Below are 21,025 nucleotides of genomic sequence, written 5' to 3' on the forward strand. Positions count from 1 at the left end.
AAAAAAAAAAATAGTAAATTAAAAAAAAACAACAACTGGAAACTTAATAAAATGCTGCAATGGATAAGCTCATCTCAACCTTCAGCAATACATCAGAAAACTGGCAGGACTACCTGTCCCCAGTATCCAGGAACTTAAGAGCTGGTGACCATTTGTACTGTTCTGCTGATAGATCCTGGAGGAGGAGGAGGCTTGGAGCTGTTTGCACTTGACCACATATGCAGAACAACGAAAAGAAGTCTACCATCTTCCGATCTATATTTCTAACTACTAGACACAGCCGCCTAAAACCCCAACCCTAAAGCCCATTTATTATCATTCTTTCTCTCCCACTCTCCCTTCTCCTGAACACCCCTTTTGCTGCTGTTAATGACACACTTTTCCACCTATGTCTAGAGGTGTAACTCGCAAATGAATCCAGCCCTTCCTCTTTACTCCATATAGACATAAATAATTAGTGATTCTCCTCTTAAATAACAGCCCTTGGATAAATTCTCCATCCTAACCACTTCACCTTAGTTCAAGTTCTCATCTTACTCACGAGAACTCCTGCAACAGCCTCTTTCTTGTTTTCCCCATCCCCTGTCCCTGCACCCAGCCTCAATTACTCTGCCATCTGAGTTCCTTCCCTACAATGACAATCTGATGTGTCTCTCCCCTCAGAGATAGGCTAGAGGGATTCTTCGCTTCCAGTAAGAGGTAAATAATCCCTTACCATAAAATATAAAGCTCCACACGAGCCAACCTACTCTGAACTGACTTCTTCAGTCCTGTCCACTGTGGATGATGGCACCTGAGCACATGGGCACCTCCTTCCACGAGTGTCCTTGCCTCTCTCGCGTCTGGTACGTGTTCCTCTGGCTGCCTTGGATGTTGTTCCCCATTTATCCGTCTGGGAAGCGTGACTCTTCCTTCCGTGCCTAGATCACTCTTTCTTTCCCTCTCTACCTGAGGCAGAATTAGGGACGCCCTCCTCTTCGGGCTCCTATGGCATCTCTACTACGTCACTGATCCAAAGAGCATTACCATACTTGGATTATATGTCTGTCCTCGCCACTAAATCCTAAGGGCGGCACCATGTTTTAATAATCTTGGCATCTCCAGCACCCGGAACAATGTCTGACATGTAGTATTCCACAGAAGTTTATGAAACAGAGATATATCGTTAAGTGAAGAGTAGGGGTATGTAAAAAAATATACTGTTTATCAAACTTCAAAACACACATCTAAAAACTCATAGACGAGGCCAACACCAACGAAACCAAAGATCGCTGGTGAAATTCCAAACTTCCAAGATTGAAAACCTTTGCTCCCGCTGCCTATTCAACCCGTTATTAGTCCCCCAAATGCCTATGACCACAGCACCGGGGACCCCACAAGAACTTTTTTTTACCGTGGATGTCTGGGAGTAACCCCTACGTAGGTCAATTCGAGCCTGCTGACACGTGGAGAGGAAAACAACAGGAACCGTGTGCTGTCCACGCCACTGGCGGGTTCGGAGGTCCACAGACGGACCGAAATATCAAGATTTTAAAAACTATCCCCGGGGCGCCTGGGTGGCGCAGTCGGTTAAGTGTCCGACTTCAGCCAGGTCACGATCTCGCGGTCCGTGAGTTCGAGCCCCGCGTCGGGCTCTGGGCTGATGGCTCAGAGCCTGGAGCCTGTTTCCGATTCTGTGTCTCCCTCTCTCTCTGCCCCTCCCCCGTTCATGCTCTGTCTCTCTCTGTCCCCAAAAAAATAAATAAACGTTGAAAAAAAAAAAAACTGTCCCCAAAACTCTTTATGAGGATGGCATCAACGCAGAATCTTCGGTAAAAAGCCCTTTTCTGGTCGCCCGCATAAAATCCTGTGCCCTTTAACCCTATACTCTCAAAGCTGTCACCGATCTACGGGCTCAAGGCACCGTCTTGCACCTGGAAGGCTTTCCAGCCTGTGGGGACACTGCCTTAAAGAGGAGCCCCCGAAACAGACTGAGGACAGTGTGAGAGACAGAAATTCGGATGCGTTTTCCCAGCATCGGACACTTCAGTGCCTTCTCATTTCCCCCCCCACGGAAAAGACGACAGGTAATGAGCTATTTGGTCCACGTGCTTTTTGCACGTGTACTCTTGACACGTCCCCTCTGGAGGACTCAACCCACCACCGATGGATGATCAACAAAATTCAGCAACTGTCACGGCGCTTCTCCGCGCGGCGGACTTCAGCGGCGACACCTACTAGAAGAGAGCCGGCTGGCCTTACCTGTCGGCTCCCGCGTCCACGGCCGCGAGCGGGGGTAGCTGGGGGGCGGGGTGGTGGGGGCTCCCCTGCACGCTGTGTCCCGGAGAAGGGTGACCGACAGTGTGCGGGGCTCCGCTTCGGCTCGAGTGACTGCTGGAGAAGACGGAGGCTGCAATCAAGGAGAACAAGCATCAGACGGCGCGTGTTTAGCCCCGAAGGCTGACTGCGAGTGTGTTTTAGGGGCCTGCTCTCCTGTCGGTGGCGTTAAGGGGACAGTTCCTGGCTCACTGGATCTACACGGCTTCTGTTTTCATGGTGGAACAGGCTCCCCGGCGGGTGAGCCCTTCCTGCTGCCCGGGGAGCGCATGAGCAACTGCCCTGAAGTTCATGGTTCGCCTCCTGAGCAGTGCCCTGCCCTCCCGCCAGCTCCCAGTGTGGGCACCATAAAGTCGGTCGATCCTGTAATGTCTGCATCTGCAACAAGGTCGCTGTACAAGCACTTTTCAGTCACAGGGGACGACAGGGGACAGAACACTTGGTGTGCTGACCCACAAGGGGCAGGACACAGGCCGCCTGCCTCTTCTCAAGGCTGCCGCGAGCCTCTGTGGGTCAGCCTGGCTCTCTCTTGTGTCCCTGCTGAATCAGGGGTAATAGGATATCTTGTCCTGGTCGTAGCCCCCGGGCAGGATCTGCTACCCTCTTAACCCCAGAGACTGACTGACCCCGGGCATTTCCCTGATGGTGTGGTGGATGGACACACTTGGTCCCCACCAGTGATGAGCCCATGCCCGGCACCACAAAACACGAAAAGGGGCCTCAGACACAGCTCTGGCTCCCCCCCCCCCACTGTTGCCCTATTACGACACAGAGACTGAGTTGCGGCCTCATTCATAGGGGCAGCCTAGCCTCTGAGAAGTGTACATGACCTCAGACTTAAATACGTGCCCGTTTAGATCAGCTAATTGGTACAATGTCACAAAAGAGACAGGGCTTGTCACTTTCAGAGTCTATCGCTATCAGAGAGGCTCTCAGTGTCTGGGACCTACGCAGCAGACATCTCATTATGCTGCAATCAACCCAGCATCATTACTCTGACTCCCTTCAACTTCCTTCTCTATACAAAGCGATGCTGAGCTTTCTACCCATCTCTGCTCTTTTTGAACTTACTCCACTGATGTCAAAGAATAAATGGATCTAAAAAAAAAAAAAATAAAAGAAATCAGGTTCAGGATTAAGAAGAAGCAGCCACATAATCAAAGAGATTTGAGGGTTTAAAAGTTCAGGGAGCGATACTTTTAGACCAGGACCACTTTTCTCCAACCTCTTCAGGTTAGAATTAATACCCCAGATGACCCCGCCCCCCAAAGCTTAACCCAATGGAACGAGAGTTCAAGCACTTAAAGGAACACGTGAAGAAGCAGAATTATCATCTTCCTGCTCAAAAGCTACTGACAAGGGTGTGATCTGATGGGAAGGGTTTATTTCTGGAAAGTCAGCACTGTGTCAGGTTAACTCTTGTCCTCAGAAAACTGCTGCCTCCACAGCCCCCCAAGTCTGAAGAGGTGGTGAGACTAGAAAGTGCTTAGTAGCTCAAAAAGGCACTCACGGTGCGTCAGCCTCCAGAAAAGTTGCACGTTTGCAAACTCGCTAGAGTCACCTTATGAATCACTACTCTCATTTGTGCTCAGCTCACTCGGGCAACCACAATTCTGCTTGTATTCCAAATAATAATTTTACCCAGGGGAGAAGGCTGTTTGGAGTGACTGTGGCAACGGTTTCAATGCTGGTGTTTGTCAGCACGGAGCTTGGAGTTTTATATACTATTCCAAAAACTAATGGAATAATAAGAGGTCACAGAGACGCTGTGGAAGCACAGCTAATTTTTTTCCTGCCTTAGCGTAGAAACATGAGCTCTCCTATTTATTCTGCCGGAGTTGCTGAACGCACCCACCGCTTACGATCCCCTGGAGGTGTTCCTGTATGTATGTGTTCCTCACAAGGGAAGCAGGGCCCCTGCTGCTTCCAACCCCATGGGCAGCAGGGTCTCTTGGTGCGCACACTCTATGCTCTACTCTACGGCAAACAGAAAAATGTGGTGCTTCCCGGAGGTCTACGTCAGCCGAATCAGCTACATTTTTGCATTGGCTGCAATCAAAGAGGTTGGCAAATTCAGTATGGTTTGCAGCCTGCCACACACCAAAAGTTAGGTCCGGTTAGGGCCTCTCCTTCAACTAATCGCCAGGACCAACCGTCTCGCCATTCCTCCATCCATCTGTCTATCCACCTGTCCATCCTCCAGCCATTATTTTTTCCTACGTGCCTACTATATGCTAGCCATTCTACTATATGTGGGTCCCTAACCTTGAGGAGGCTGCGGTTAAGCGAAGGGAAGAGGTCTCTATATGTCAGTGCTACCCAAATGCTGAGAGCCGCTAGGAGAGATCATCAAGTGGTGTGCAAAGCGCTTTAATGCACTGTCTTCCCTTCGGTCCCATGATGTGCCCTATGCTCTGGCCAAATCAGACAACTGGCCCGGCCTCAAATATGCCACAGCAACTTGTGCCACTGTGCTTTTGACTATAATATCCTCTACCTATTTTAATACTTTTGCTCTGAATGCAGTTACCTATGTTCCTCTGATTCCTCTCTCCGCAGCCAATCATTCCACAGGTACGGATCGAGTATGTATGTGTGGCCGCACTGAGCCAGGTCCTGGGACACACTAGGGAACAAGGTGGCCTTGAGGCCAGCTCTCTCCAACAGTACCATTCATGCTTGTTTGACTAAACAGATACGAACACAAACTCAATGTCAATGGAGTCCTTCTTGGGCTCAAGGAGCAGGACAGGAACAGAAAGAAACATGTACCCGCCCAATCCTGTTGATCACTGGTCATAGACTGCTCTCGGGTGTGGCTTCTCTCGTATCTCCAAGTAGGCATGTATTCCAGAGTGGCTAAAGCTCTCCCAGATACCCAAGAGCAGGGCATCCGAGAAGCCTGTGGGCAGAAGGCCAGAGACACAGGGTACAGTTGAGGGGAGGTGCTTCTAAGTTCTACCTGGTGCAAATGGTTTCCACAGCAGCGTCTGCCAGTAGGAATAAGTGGTGGAGGCTATGTGGTGGGGCGTGAGAGGTCCACGAGACAGGGCAGAAGACTCAGAAACCTGCCCTCCTGCTGTGCGGAGGCTGTGTTGACCGGCCAGCAGTCAAACACATATGGATAGCCCTTTCTTCCGCTGCTAACCCTGGTGAATGGCACTGAGACAGGCAGGGACCCTTTGGCTGGGGGCCCCACAAGAATAACAAAGAGGGGTGCTTTAGAGTTCGATTTGAAGTCTGAATTTATAAAGTATACAGAACAGTTTCTTATGTTGGTTGTAAGAAATCCCCTGTGAGCAAACCGAAGCCTGTGACTTGTCTCCATTGCCTAACAGATGGGATGAGAAGTATGGGACAAAATCTCTCCCGGTGAGGTAGGGAACCTAGTAGAAGCTTCTAGTCCAGTGTCTACACAGAGCCCTTTGCGTGTAGTCCCGGGCAAGACTGCTGCTTGTGGATGCTTCCCGTGACCATTGTAATGACCACAGACTTAGAGGAAGTACAAACAACACGGCTTACCAACATTCACCCAGCCCCATGTCACGAACCCTTCTGATAAAATGGACAAAACCCTGGAATGAGATAACTGTGAGTTGGGTAGGATTGCCCTTGGCCTCTACCAGAGATCCACATTTCTCAGTAATCGCCACTGTGGCACAGGTAGTATCTCTCCTACTTATACTGACTTCTAGGAATTTCCAGCTCTGTCGGTCATATGTCCAGGCTTCTATATTAGCAAAGTCTAAGAACTTCCTTCCTTCCTTCCTTCCTTCCTTCCTTCCTTCCTTCCCTCCTTCCTCCTTCGTTCATTCCTCCCTCCCTCCTTCATTCATTCCTCCCTCCCTTCCTCCTGCCTTCCTTCCTCTCTCCCTCCCTTCCTTCCTCTCTCCCTCCCTCCTTTCCTTCCTCCCTCCCTCCCTTCCTTCCCAATTTTCCAGCCCCTACTCCACCCGAGGCAGGTGCTGGTCTCTCTTAATGTTTGAAGCTGAATATCTGCTGACTTCACACATAATGTTTTGCCAAGTGACTTTTTAACCTCCAGAAGAAAATCTCCAGGTGAGAGCGCAATAGTAAGGTTGTTTACAAAAGGAAACATTTCCTTCCATACACACTCAAAATGATTTTTCGAACTCAGCCAGTGGGGCACACAACTATCGATCAGAGTGTAAGGAAGGGAAGTGATCCCTCTAGAATCTAGAGCAATATTAACAAAATTGTTGTGATCCAATCAGCCGGTGCACGCAGGCTGCCCACGGGGGTGGCCTTCATTGCCCCGTGTCACCACGGGGGTTAGTGCTGCTTTCAAAGCTGGAAGAGAGCTTTTAGGGGACTCTCCAAACACGCTGGTGACTGACAGCCAGAACAGGTGATTAGGCATGGCGGAGGAACATATTGGAAATTCTTATTGCTTTTGTGATTAAGAGATGGTGGAGTCCCCGAGGAAATAAAAGCCTGGTGTTGAGATGAAGTCTGTGAGCTCTGCCCTCAGAGGAGGACCCAGAAGCTAGCCTCCCTGCTCCTCTGGGCTTTCTCTCTGGAGCAGAGCTTACTGAAGTCTCCCCACCTGTCTCCTGTAGAGGGGGGCGCAGGTAAGTAACTCAGTTGGGCTTTAACGCACTAACAGAGCAGCACGGGTTGACACGTGTGGTCCCCAGATGCGATCTCACCAGCTACTGGGAGCAGGGCACTCTAGGCTAGAGCCTCTAACTAGCTCAGGTTAATCTGGGTTAATCAACAGCCCTCTCTCCATCCACATGAAAACAATTAATCTGTATCTCTATGGGTACGGACAGGGCACCCTCGGGGATACGTTAGCTGTCATGTGCGAGTGGAGGCAGGCAAGGAGTGTTCCCGAAATGAGGCCAACTTATCTCAGGCCCTTTTCCCAATGCCACAGAAGGCTACCATGGGCCTTGCTCGGTGACTATGTTTTCGTCATTTTAGAGGGCAGGGAGGAAGACCTCCCTTGTCGGGCTGAGGTGTATTGAAAATAGCCGACTGGAGGGCATAGTCCTGTTCGAAGCCTTGTGGGCGGTCAGAGCCCTACTTTTCAAGCTTCACCTTACAAACCATTCATCCAGGGTCGAATGTCGATTCAGATTCACCAGGTCTTGGATGCAGGGAGGGCTGAGGTTCTGAACCTCGACCAAACTCCCAGAGTGCCTGCTGAGGCTGATCTGGGGAGTGCACTTGGAGTATTAGGTGCCAGACCACATCTCAGCTGCATTTCGTCGTCCCGCTGCCCTACACCTCAGAGCCAAGTTAACATTTACTGAGTACTTTGCAAACCCCTCCCTGGTTTACTGATGAGAAACTTGAGGCCTTACTGGGTTCCTGACTAGGGTACCTGGTCTAGGTCACGGGGCTGAATTCAAACCTAGGAACACAGATCTCAGATCACATGCCTAAGAGTGTTGATCCTGTCTCAGAACTCCCGCGCACCCCATTTGCAAAGACTGGAGTCACTAGGCGTTCTTCCCTCCCACGCACAATGCACCCGGCCGGCTTCAGCCACCAAAATGCTGGTTACAACGCAAGAGGGATCCTCCCTCTTCTGCTTCCGCCCATGCTGAGAGCACCGGAGTGACCTCAGCACGGCCGAGAGAAATTTTCCAGCTCTGAAAATTAACGGAGGTGACAAGTTAAGTAAATTATTTGGTTTGGAAAACAAACAGCTGGTAGGAAATGTGCTTTTTCCCCAAATAAAGATTTCAGATGCCTGTCAGGGGTGTATTGATCTACTGGTGGGAACGAAGGCGGGCAGGGAGGGGTTATTCGTGAGCAATGAGATATATGCACCTGTTCCCACAAGTGGCCACAGTGTGGTAGGCTGAGAGGCCACCACCTCCGTCAGTCACGCACAAAAGCGGATTTGCCGTGCAGATCCGTTGAGTCTGAGCTCTTGCGGTAAATGTGCATTTGGAGTCATTTGCACTTGCTTAAAAAGCCACTGCGTTGTTCTCTGTAGCGGGCCTACTCTCGTAGGAAAGGGGGAACCGGTGTCACCCACAGGCTGTGAACTCGCTTACAGTGAGTGCTTGAGTGACGCCGTAACCCTGAGACGTGACAGTTAATGCTTGGTAGCCGGTGCCATGGAGGAGGTGTGGGCTCACCACCCATCTCCACAGCAGTATTTCCAGGTCTGAGCACAGAAGGCTCTGCTAAGCAATGAAACCAGGCTGAGTTGGCTTTCACAGAGATATTAAAAAAGAATTCGAGGGGCGCCTGGGTGGCTCAGTCCGTTAAGAGGCCAACTTCGGCTCAGGTCATGATCTTGTGGTTGGTGAGTTTGAGCCCCGTGTCGGGCTCTGTGTTGACCGCTCAGAGCCCGGAGCCTGATTCTGATCCTGTGTCTCCCTCTCTCTGACCCTCCCCCATTCATGCTCTGTCTCTCTCTGTCTGAAAAATAAATAAACATTAAAAAAAAAAAGAATTCGATTCCCATGCGAATGGGAATGCTGAGGTCAACCCTGTGTCTGCCTCCCCCATCCATGCCCCCACATCCCCCAGAAGAAATTTGAGCCTGGGAAGGATTGAGGAAACTGTTGAACTGCAATGGAAATGTTAACTCCTTTGGCCTCCCTAGAAGTTGGGCACTCAAGACAGACAGTATCAGAGTGGTTCTTAAAAGAAGAAAGCAGAAACAGCGGGAGTCAGATGGACTCGGCTTTGAATCTAAGCTTTACCAATTCCTAGCAATGGGTCTTGGGCAAGTCACTCAAGCTCAGCTCAGTTTCTTCATCTTAAATAAGGAGACTATGTCACAGTATGACTAAAAACACTTAGCACAGTGCCTGGACTGTGTTTAACTACCCAATAAACCACTGTCGTTATTCTTTGGTTGTCTTTATTATAATGATTCTTATCCATAGGCTGGTGGGGGGGGGGGGGGACAAAGGCGTGTGGTGCCCTGCAAATGGTAAATCTCCAATCTGGTGTGGCCTCTTACTTAAAGATGCATATAAACTGTGGCCTTGAGTCATTTGAAAACACAAAGGAGTGTATATACATCATGCTTTCTACTAATAAGCGTTTTCTATTCAATTTTTCTATTGCAAGTGCTGTAAAGTCGTCGGGGTCTGCAGAAGAACCCCCACAGGGTTAAAATGTTGTCCTTTATTGTACAGGGGGTAGGGCACACCTGTGAGTTACAACCCCTAATGCGGTTCAGTTTAAAGACAACAAAGTCATTTTCATGCATGATTGCTCTTCGCTTCGTTAAGGAGTGAGAACGGGCTGTTACTAGAATGTCAACACAACCAGCCCTCTCTGAAGCTTAGTGTATCTGCAAGTATTTTTACATTTCCAGTGCTTTTTATTTGTTTCTCCAAGCGCATAAAGATGCGGCCGTGGTTAATTCTCAGGATTCGAAAAACACTTCCCTTCAGTCTTTCTGGAGAAAGCCACTACCGCTGGGGGTGACTGGAGCTTCGCTCCCCAACAGTGAAAACCTGGGCCCCCATACCTTCTGTGGTTGTTCGCATTTCGCCATGGAACGATTTAATTGCTCTCATGACCCGAGTTCACGAACCAGGGAGAATTTTCCAGCAAGGAAAAGGGCCTGTCAGCTGGAAAGTGGCAGAGATGCCGCGGTGGCTCCTTGCCTGTGTGGCCCATGACTAGCGGGGGCCTTTTTCTCTCCCCTCCCCGCTTTGCTGGGCATTCTCCCTCCCCGACACCCTCCCCCCGGGGTGGGCGAGCGGCTTCCTTCCACATTCCAGCTGCATTAGGAAAGCAGAGCTTCTTATGGGTTCACGCAGCCATCTCTGTAATCTTTCTCTCCTCCTGGAGGCATGAATAATTTTAATATTGCCAATCCCTAAAAATCTATTCTTTCTTGCCTGTCTTTTCTCTCCCCTCCCTCTTTGCAGTGTGGAGTATCATTATCCAGCAGTACTGATAAGAGGATAATGAAACAATCCTTTCTCAACCGGCTCAGGTGGCTGTCAGACTAAAATGACACCATCCGTACATCCTTGACATGCTACCCCAAGCTAATTGATGGCAAACAATGGTAACTGTCACCTGTGCACTAAGACAAAGAAAACACACTCGTGTCACCTGATGGGAGAGCTACCTGGCAACCGATGAACAAATGTGTTAGAAAGACGTTCCATTAAGGTAAGAGAGGGTACATCTCTGAAGAACATGCCTATTAACTTTGAGCTTAAGAGCACTGCTGTTCACTAGGGAGCAGAAATAAATAAGGTAAAATGAGAATTTATTGATGTCTGGACAGTTACATGAATATTCAGGTTCTCTTACAAATAGATATTCCCACATGAGCTCCAAACTTCTGTGTAGGCTGCCCAATTACATTTCCACATCATGCAGCTGGATTTACAGCCAGGGAAGAGGTTATTAGTATTTGGAAGAGGACTTATGCTTACATGCCCTTCTGGAAGACACTGCGATACAACCAGAAGATAATGGCTGAAGTCATCCAGGCAGATGCCAAAGGTTACCATCAAATGTCCTGAAATACCAGGTGTAATTAACTGCATGTTGGAAAAAGCTCCTGAAACATGTGCCTTTCAGAACAAAGCCGTTTTGTTACAAGTGAAATGGCGTTTTCTGGCACCTCTCTCAACTTCTCTGGGACCAACATTTCAGGCAGCCCCTCTTGGGTCTTTCCAGACAACGAAGGACTTATCCAACCTCAAATCTCATACCTTATCGTTCTTCCCTTCACCTCCCAACCCACTTACTCACTCACAGAGAGTCAGTTACACAGCAAGTCAGGAAGATAACGTGAACAAGGAGTACCCTCGGAGAAATTCGGGACTGCCACTATGTGTTACGTCATCCCCCGTTTTGAAGACAGGAGGAGAGCAGTCAGAAAGGAGGAAGATGGAGCAGGTATGGAGAACCATTCCTGGAAGCTCTCACGGGAATGTCCCTCATCTCCATTTTTGGAATAAAGTCTGATTTGGCCACAAAAACCCATGTTAGTAAAAAAAAAATACTTGGTTCTCTAGCTCCTCATTACTTATCCCTTAGTTGCCTCCTACCTGTACCTTGTTGACCCCAAAAGAGGTCTCCTCCCTTTTAGATGCCACCAAGACAATCCCGCCCACTCCACCTCTATGCGGTTTCTAAAATCATTTCACAGAGAAGGCTTCTTGGAAACAGATACAGAGCACATACAGCCAATCCAATTTGTAACGCAATTTTCTGCTAGCCAACTCAAGGGCTATTTACCAACCCTGAGCTCTCCCAAGAGACTGCTCGGTAAAATGGAGTCACAACAGCCCTTTTGGGGAATTTAGGAACCACGGTTTGCAATGACCACTGGCCCTGGGCAAAAATGCACAGAAGAGGAATATGGTTTTGTTAGGACTCCAGAGAAGCCAAAGAACCCCCTTTCCTCTTTTTCTATACTTTGCCCACACAGTGGACGATTTTCTCACTTCTCCTTCAGGTGCCCAGTATTACCTCCTAGATTACTCTCAGTGTAGACAGACTCTGATAAGTCATTGACATGACATGTTACCAGGAATTATGCCCATTTATAACCTTTCTTAAGGAACTTAAAAGCTTTTCCCTACCTGTTGAATGGAGTGTTCAGTCTCGGGTTATATGAATTTCAAGCATCCTTATTGTTAGTTAGAAAGTGTATTTTGAGGAAGTAAGCATGCTTCCTAAGCTTTATCTTTCAAAATTTTCCTTTTCTCCTGGGCATTAATGTGTAAGTCTACAAGAGGCCCGAATCCTAGAAAACACACTCCTTGATATTTGAGGGTTTAAGCCTCTTCTCTTTTTAGGAAAAACAGACCTTGGTAGAATTTAACTGTGACAACTCTCTGTGATATCCTTGTCAGCCCTGGGCTCACCATAACCAGAACTGAGTCCTGCCTGTCTTCCGGCAGCTTCTTCCTAGGTGGTGGCCACATTACTGAGGGCTTAATTCCCACCATGGCCCAAGGTTGTCTCTGCAGATACCTGCTTACAATGGGAAGACTTTAACAGTAGTAACTCCATTGCGGAGCCCCTACCTTTGGGCTTCCACAGACTATCTGGGGGAGGACAGGAGCGCTGGGTAACAGGCAGCACAGGTGGTATGGGTCCCTTCAAATGAAAGAGCTCTGCTGTGTGACCCGTTTTAAATATTGGGTCTTACGCGAAGCTCTGCAAACCCAGGGGCTGGAAGACTACTCAGGTATTTGCTAAATCGAAAATACTATGGTGATCAAAAAAACCTATGTGTACTGGCAGACTTTTAAGACAAAATGTGATCAGACATATGGAAGCCACAAGCTTCTTTGATTTCAGTCAGTCATTGACGAAGGTCCCAGATATAAGTGGAAAGCAGAATTTGGCAAACCTGTTGTGTAAAGGGCCAGAGACTAAATATTGCAGGCACTGCTAGCAACAGGCAATGTCCTCAATTCTGTGAGCAACTATTCTCACCTAAGAGCCAAGAGTCTTTTTTACATTTTACATTTAAAAACCTTAAAAACATCCTTAGCTCTCAGGCCATGCAAAAACAGGAGGCAGGCGGGCCATATATGGCCCGTGGTATAATAAATTATCTGTTGCATGCTAACTCATAAGAACCATCATGAAAAGACTGTGGAACTATTTTTGAAATATGGAAACCAAATTTGAGGGAAGCAAATAGTCAAGAATAGTTTTCTAGACACCTTAGGGTCTATTTTGAGATAAATTGCATGGCCTGGAGAGTCTATTTACAAAACGGGATCAGGAAGGACCAAGGCTATGCCTCAGCAAGGCTGACATAATGATGGTGTAAAACTGCACTGATTGAGGCCATCAATCCTGCTTCTTCCTTCTGCCATCTACCCCACCCTCACCAACCCACTGCTGAGTAAGTTTGCTTCTCAACCCAGCGCCCTGGGACTCTGTATGACCAGCCCATGCGTACTTCCACTCTTCATAGCAACAACCACCAAAGAAGTCTAAGTCAGGGGCGCCTGGGTGGCTCAGTCGGTTAAGCGTCCGACTTCGGCTCAGGTCATGATCTCACGGCTCATGAGTTCGAGCCCCACCTCGGGCTCTGTGCTGACAGCTCAGGGCCTGGGGCCTGTTTTGGATTCTGTGTCTCCCTCTCTCTCTGCCCCTTCCCCACTCGTGCTCTGTCTCTGTCCCTCCAAAATAAACAAACGTTAAAAAAAATTGTAAAGATCTGAAAACACGTCTCAAAATATGGGAGTTCTAAGTCCTCATCTTGACTTGAATTCTTCTCAAAAGGAACACTTTATCTTAGGACAGCGATTTCTGAACTTCAGGTGGTGGTACCCAGGACTATGAGGAATGGAGAGGAGGGGTTCTGGTCTCCATCACAGACATGGGCTCAGTCTAGGGGTCATTCTCTAAGTGTTTAAGCAAAGAGGACGGAAAAGAGAAAGGAACATATGCCAGCTACAGAGAGCATACCGAACTCTTACGTGCGTTCTCCCTTAATGCCTGTTTCAGTCCTAGGGAGCCACTATTCTTATCACCGATTTAGAGAAGAGGAGAAGTAACCTCCCCAGAGTGGAGAGCCAGGATTGGAGCTCACATCTAGCTCCGCGTTCTTCCTGCCAGACCACACTACCTCTAAAACACAAACACAAACAGAAAATATACTACGTTTGAATTAAAACAATCAATACTTATCAAGACACAATTTTGACAGTGTGATTTCAGAGGCACTGCCGCCCAAGTGATGGGCTTCTGATTCCAATTTGTTTTTCTTTAGAGACCTACAGTGCATTTCCTTAACTCATAAAATGTTATGTGAAGTACCGAACAAATAAAAATATGAAGAACCGTATTTCAGTTTTCTTTTCATCTACTCAATATGCCGATCAAATTCCCAATCTGTTCAGGCTTCCATAGTTTCCCTGTTTCTTAAATGGGACTGACAGGTAATTTCTGGCACCTTTTCCCTATCTGCTTGACAGAACTGTAACATATATTGTCCTCGGATCTGGATAAAAGCAACAACAAAAATTACTAATAGGCGCTGAACACGTGCCATGCGCTAATACTATTACAAGAGCTCTGTCATTTAATCCATCAACTGACCTCAGGAAGAGAGAAATAAATTTGAATTGGAGAAGTAACATGCCCACTTGTAAGTGTTCTATTTGAGCATAGATGGACTACATAGAGGTAGTAATACTTAGAGGTATTATTAAAAAAAAAAAGTGGTCAATGATATGACTTAAGAAAAGAGATACTAGGGGTGCCTGGGTGGCTTAGTTGGTTAAGCGTTTGATTCCTGATTTCATCTCAGGTCATGATCTCATGGTTCATGAGTTCGAGCCCCGCATCGGGCTCTGCGCTGACAGCATCAAGCCTGCTCGGATGCTCTCTCTCTCTCTCTCTCTCTCTCCCTCTCTCTCTCGGCCCCAACCCCTGATCGCACTCTATCTCTCAAAAGAAATAAATAAACTTTAAAAAGAAAAAAGAACAGATACTCAATATTGCCCATCCTTACATTTGTACAGATAAATATGACCCCAAACTGCCTTAGTACTTCAGAACTATGGACCTTAGATCGCTACCTTACCAATCAGAACGTCTTCAGGGGCAGCTGACACATGACATTTTTCATGAGGTGCATCCCTGCCTCAGAAAAATGTGACAAGCATCCCCGTGGGCCAGTCTGAGGAGCAAGCTCCTATGCGTGCTGACGACAGCCTTTCCCCTTTTCCCTTGAATAGTGAACCAACAGCCCCTCCCCAAAGGCAGAAGCAGGACTTTCATGGAATCCCCAGGGAAAGGTTGCAGTGAAGATTGTAAAACTCGATTTCTTAGGGTGTGAGTGGGCGTTCACAGAGCTGCTGGACAGAGCAGAAGCCAAGGCGGGAGCAGCTAAATTCACAGAGACCTGGGCTGGAGTTGGAAGAGGTTGAGGCCGAGGCAGCCACTAGAAATGGTGTCATGAGCGTGAATGAAGCTAGCACAGCCTTGAAATGTAGTGGGAAAACTGAGTTAAGAGGCTAAGGAGGAAGCTGAAACTTCTGAGAAGTCAAGGCGGGCTGTTAAGGCGGCCTTGACGGTGTGAGTCATGGCCAGGGCGCCTGAGTGGGGCAGATCATTCTCTGACAGCATTAAGGAAGATACAATAAAAGCCAGCCTTCCGAGACACGGCTGTTGGTCACCTGGAACGAGTCGTTTCCACAACTACTCTCTTTACGCAGTGCCTGCAAGATGTTTTCCTCTTTTGTTAACAGTAAATCGTGGCAAATAATGTCCAAGCTGATTCAGTAATGTCCTTCACTTTTGAGTTTTATGCTATTCACATTTATTTTCAGGGCTAAGGCAAGTGTAAAGAAATGAACTCTCACTGCGACTACAAGCACCCGGAAAAGGCCCGCTTTCCTTTTTTCTTTATTCTTCACGGGAAAGAGACAGGTCTACCCGTTCCTCTCTTTCCTCGGAAGGTTCCGCTGAAGCAGAAGGTCGGGACTTCAGACCCGGAAGTTGGGCCCAAGCCTTCCTCACTGCAAAGCTAATGAGCTCCTCATTCCAGGAATTCGATCCTGAATTCTCCGTCTTGCCCTCTGCATCCATCTCCTCAAACCTATTTGTGGGTACGCTTCGAAGTAAACACAACCTTTCCTTCTCACACCCATTTGAATGCCAGCAAAATAGCATGGAATGAGAAAAGAAGAAATAGTGGTATAAAGACAACCAAGACTTTGTTCAATGGGGATAAAGCCACAACCAACCCAGCGTCATGACTTTCCTTTCCTCCATGAGGTGTGGAATTATTTTTGCTCATCCACAAAAAAATAATTTTACAGCAAAAACCTGTACGTATTATAAAACTGAATAATTCAGCTTAATCTTGCGTGAAAAACTAACATCACTACAAGGGAGTAAGTGGATATGGAAAGCGGAAGCACCAAATTAAGCAGCTTGCAAACATATAAAGTCATTAACATTAGCCTGCATACATACAAATGTGCCCTGTGCTGGCTGGGAATCAGAATTTTAATTTTCTTCAGTTGAGCAGTTACAAGATCTCACTCTTAATCAAAATATGAGTAATGCCGTTGTAACAGTGGTGGGGGTGGGGGGAGACGAGCTTAATATCCACTGATAGATTTTCCTTAATGAGAAACAGAAATATATACTATGGGGCAATTTTTTTTTTCACTATTTGATTCAGTTGTATTATCTTTGTAAGTATTTAATCATAAGTTCCAGAGAAGCATTATTCTATTTATCATTGCAAATATATGGCATATCACCTATGTGTTAAACTGTCTTTTGTGGACAGATTTCCATCACATGGTTTTCATGCGTAAATTTTAAGATTATTATTTTTTAAAGTTTCACCTTTACTGACATATAACTGCTATATAAGACTGTAAGGTATTTCCAACTGTACCTCGTGGTAATTTGGTATACTAACTATCTAGACACTGTGAAAGGTTCTCTCCATTTAGTTAATGATGGGCAATTCTTATTGTAACTTCCACCAGTCAAAACTGAGATTATATTCTGCTATAACACTCCCACATTTCATGATCCAGAGCAATAGTTTTCGAAGCGTTGTTCCTGGACAAGCAGGACCCAGTGTCGCCTGAGAGTTTGTTAAAAATCCCCAGCAGAAATTCAAATTCTTGGGACTAGCTCAGAGCTATTGAAACAGAAATTCCGGGGGTGGGGCTCAGAAATCTGTATTTTCACGGGTCTTCCAGGTGACCTAATGCACATAAACAGACTGGCTCAGGGCCAGGGAAGGTGAAATCTACAGGTTAATGCTGTCATTGCCTGCAACGGAGAAGAGCGAGGCTTCCTCCTACCGTTACGGATTTTCCAATCCAACTTGGTAGATAAACCACAGATGTGTGGGATGTTAAGAACAATACAAGAGTTTGACGAGCAATTCAAGGCAATGTCAGAAGAGACGCGGAAAAGACACTGCCAAATGTTTCCCTTTAAATCACTTCTGTAACCCCAGTGTCCACCTCCTTCTGTCCACTGCTGGGTCCCTTTTTCACCTCTGGTGAATTCTAAGCAAATCACTGCTTTTGAAGATCGTGCAAGCAATATCTATTGCATTTTTTTATAATGCTCTATGCCTGCTTTTTATATAGATCATGTTATTTGATCTTTGCAATTCTGTAAAGTTTAACCCATTGGGAAATTCGTGTGTCAATTTAGAACTCCTAATAAAGTCCCTAAGTTAACAACCACTTTTTGAGAGTAGACTGTACGAGGCACTTTCCTATAAAAATATTTCTAGCCCCTACAATTCTGTAAGCTGTCCTGAGATAGCAAATATATTCAACCTAAGAATACAGAAAAGGTATTAAAACATATACCATAAAATCACATTAAAATACAACATTAACCATTTCATGAAGTATGTCAAATCTCGCATGGATTTCTTATGGTGCTATTTATTACAAAATGTGGTGATATTGTGAGCGGGAAGGCTTCATTTCCCCCTAACAAGGGTGAGGGGAAGGGAATGACAATATATGACTTCAAAATTCCTGCCCTAAAATAAGCCTATTTTTCCTTCAATAATTCCCTATAATATCTGAGCATCGCACTTCTATATCCTCCTGAAAAATATAACGTTGCATTCAAAATTTTAAAAATTCAAAAGAACTTGCAAGCTCTAAAACAGGATCATTTTATATCTCAGTATTAGTGGTACCAATAAAATCCCACCATTCTTGCCTATTTCCTTGTTCTAGGTGCATTAGTTCCTCACTCGATGGGTGATTTCCATGGGACTCAAACACCTCAACCACACTGGCCTCTACGGTGTCTTTATGGCTCAGGCCATCGGCAAAGACCACGTTTTATTGAATCTGTAGTACAGTTTCGATCTGGAAGGAGCCATAAGCTTGGTGACCACCTATGGTACAGATCACCCGCCATACAGCATGCTTTGTTAGTGAACAGACTCTCAACCAAGAGCAGGCAGTGGTCCAGGCTGTCCACGGTGCTGCAGACTCGTTATTCGTGCATTCCTCTGCTTCATGAGTTCATCGAGGAAGCTGACGAGACCTTCTTCACAGGCATTAAGCCTTGGAAGTGGCAGTCACCCCTTGATCTACTGGCTGTGAAATACTTCTCCCTCAGATTATCAGCTAAATTACCTAAATTTATAGGCTAGCCTGAAGCATTATCTAGATATCTAGGGCACAGAACTTCTGAACAACAGGGCAGAAGAGGTGAGGGAGCCATCCTTGAGAATTGCTCATCACTGTCCCGGCCTTCCCATTAGGTCACAAGATTGCTCTCAGTTTGGCTCAGGATCGGGTCTAGGGACCCCGGGATTTTCAGGATAGTAGGCAAGTAAACACCTCAATTGAAAGTAGTCCTCAGCGTGAACTCAAGCGATATTTTGGCTGCTCGAACCTGGAACGCTATTTCCTTCCACGGAAATAAAAGCCTTTTCTGGAAATCCTTTCCAATCACATTCTCTGGAAACGCTGTCTCAATAAGGGAAGCCAACATGTTAGGAGACTTGTAAGATTTGCAGGTGTGAGAACTGCCACCTTTCCTGTTCTTAGTGCTCTGCAAACCACCCCTCTCTCGGAATCTCACAGATGGTTATTTACTAAGCCAGTACAAAGGTCCATTTCCAAATCATGACTTCTGCAAACTGAGTCCTCAGTCTTGTGGCTTCTAGAAAATCCTGGTGCTCACTGCTGAACTGCTTCTGATCCTACATCCATACGTATTCAACAGGTTTCCCTCAAAATATTTTTCTGATACATCACTTTGCTAGCACTTGGAATTGTAAGTGCTTAACAATCATTAAACAAATATTTTCTCGACTTTGTGTAACAGGACGTAAAAGGAAGGGCTCCGAGGGCTTTCACCATTTAGCCAAGTCTTTATCTTTGTCAAATTCCCTTAACACTTAGGAGTTTACGCTAAACAAATTGATGAACAGCTTCAGTTTCCTTTGGCATTTTTCACTGTTTGGCTTCTTTCCACAGATCTGTAGTACAGGTTTGAAACTGGTAGGAACATGCACTCCTGGCACGTGCATTTCTAGCACTTTTTTTCAGGGAGGTTTAACATTTTCCTTGTGTGGTTTTCCCTCCTGCTTTGTTCTGCTCTGGGTTTGCTGTGTATTCAGCAAAACAGAAGACTTCATCAATTTTCCAAAAGAGTGAGAACAAAGGAAGTAAAGTAGGACCCAAGGGACACAGGCGTGAAGGGAGAAGGAGGGGGCATAAACTTTCACGGCAGTGCACTAACTACAGGAGCAAAATTCCAAGAACACGGTTCAAGCCTGATGGTCACCTGCCTGTTCCAAACGTCTCCAGAGTCACAGAAAATTCAAGTCAACAGAAGATGCTCTGTTGATACTATGGCAGCTCGGGTTCCTATGCCCATCACGGAAGCTTGCCCACCACGGCTGGAGGCTCAAAGCTGGGAGCTCATAATCGTTTTGAAGACCACACACGGAAAAGTGTCAGGAGGAAAAAAAAAAAAAAAAAAAAAAAAGGAAATCTGTCTGGAGTGACGAAGCTGGTTCAACACAAATCTTAAAAAAAAAAAAAAAAAAAACTTTGACCACACTCCCAGACATACAAAACACACACCAAGACAAACGTGCCTCCTCCGTTTGGAAAGTGAGCCATATCCTAGATGCTACACAGGGCAAAGGTACTAGTGTTTTCCAAAGATAGAGATATCATGGCTTCCCAAACCCATTTCCAAGTTAAATGCAGTGAGACTAGCCCATTACCATCAACTCTCCATAGTGGATGTTGGGCCCTCTTTTCAATCGATTCTGGTTGACTTCCACTCTTAACTATGGGGTCCCAGGTCTTCACAAAGGTCATGGATTTATGGACTGAGGGACTAGGAATTGCTATGTAGCCTGTCATAAACTGGTTGCTAATTTAATGTGCTAGAATAAATGTTCCTATATCAAATATTTGGCAAATCAAACAGACATATGTGCAAACAAAAACGAGTCACGTTTTCTCATGTATATATCTAACACAAAATATTTATATGAGTTGATAACACTGTACTCTGGTGTATTTCATGTGTTTCTATGTACCTATAGCCGAAACGTCTGTAAGACTGGGTCTGCCCCTCAGATCTCCTAGGGTCTCAAATAGCAGAGGCTTTGTTTTCTCTAAGAGAAAGTACCCAGAGCAGCTGATAAAGGGCCACCAACAATGGGACAACATTAAGAATGTCCTGATGACGGACCCTCTCCAAGTATTTGCGTAACACCCTTTGCCCTGAATTTGGATCAACTGAGAACTATCCAGTTAAGAAAAAGTCCTACAAACATGGCTTTTCCTAGCCTACAGTCATGCATCAGTAAGTTCTTAATTCTTTATGGCTTATGAGTACTTTTAAAAAGAAAAAAAAAACCCCAGTTTTCTGCCAAAGTCTGGCTCCAGAATCAGATGGGGGTGGCTGTGGGACTTGTGATCCACAGATAATAGAAAATCCCCATTGTCTGGAAGGTGGGACTGGGGGAACTTTCCCTTTCATATTCACCATGACAGCAAGGGCTTTCCACGTGTGAGGGATGGCAACCAATTAGTTTGCACAGGTACATCATCATTACAGAGAGTGGAAAATGTACAAAAATCCAGGCGAACAAAGTAAACGGAAACAAATGACTTCCTTATTGCATATTAATCCTTTCTTATTTTTCCTTACGTAGATGAAAGTTTCCAAATATGGAGTCAGCTACCATTCAAACCCAGGCAGAAGGACACCAGGCTGGGAGGGCCCTCTCATCCCC

At 46.3% G+C, this 21,025-nt stretch overlaps 1 protein-coding gene across 4 annotated transcripts in view; it reads right to left on the reverse strand.

The window, feature by feature from the left end:
• GLIS3 (GLIS family zinc finger 3) overlaps positions 1 to 21,025 on the reverse strand; it is a 449,362-nt gene that overhangs the window by 46,226 nt on the left and 382,111 nt on the right. For all 4 annotated transcript variants that reach the window (XM_040449462.1, XM_040449463.1, XM_040449460.1 and 1 more), the window contains 3 exons: positions 9,770 to 9,779; positions 7,261 to 7,271; positions 2,242 to 2,394 (listed from right to left, as the gene is read on the reverse strand). In XM_040449462.1, the coding sequence (XP_040305396.1) occupies positions 2,242 to 2,394; positions 7,261 to 7,271; positions 9,770 to 9,779 (174 nt within the window). The remainder of the gene's footprint in view (positions 1 to 2,241; positions 2,395 to 7,260; positions 7,272 to 9,769; positions 9,780 to 21,025) is intronic.

The sequence above is a fragment of the Herpailurus yagouaroundi genome, unplaced genomic scaffold, assembly GCF_014898765.1.
Source record: "Herpailurus yagouaroundi ecotype Mexico unplaced genomic scaffold, PumYag 199, whole genome shotgun sequence".
In the NCBI taxonomy this organism is placed as follows: domain Eukaryota; kingdom Metazoa; phylum Chordata; class Mammalia; order Carnivora; family Felidae; genus Herpailurus; species Herpailurus yagouaroundi.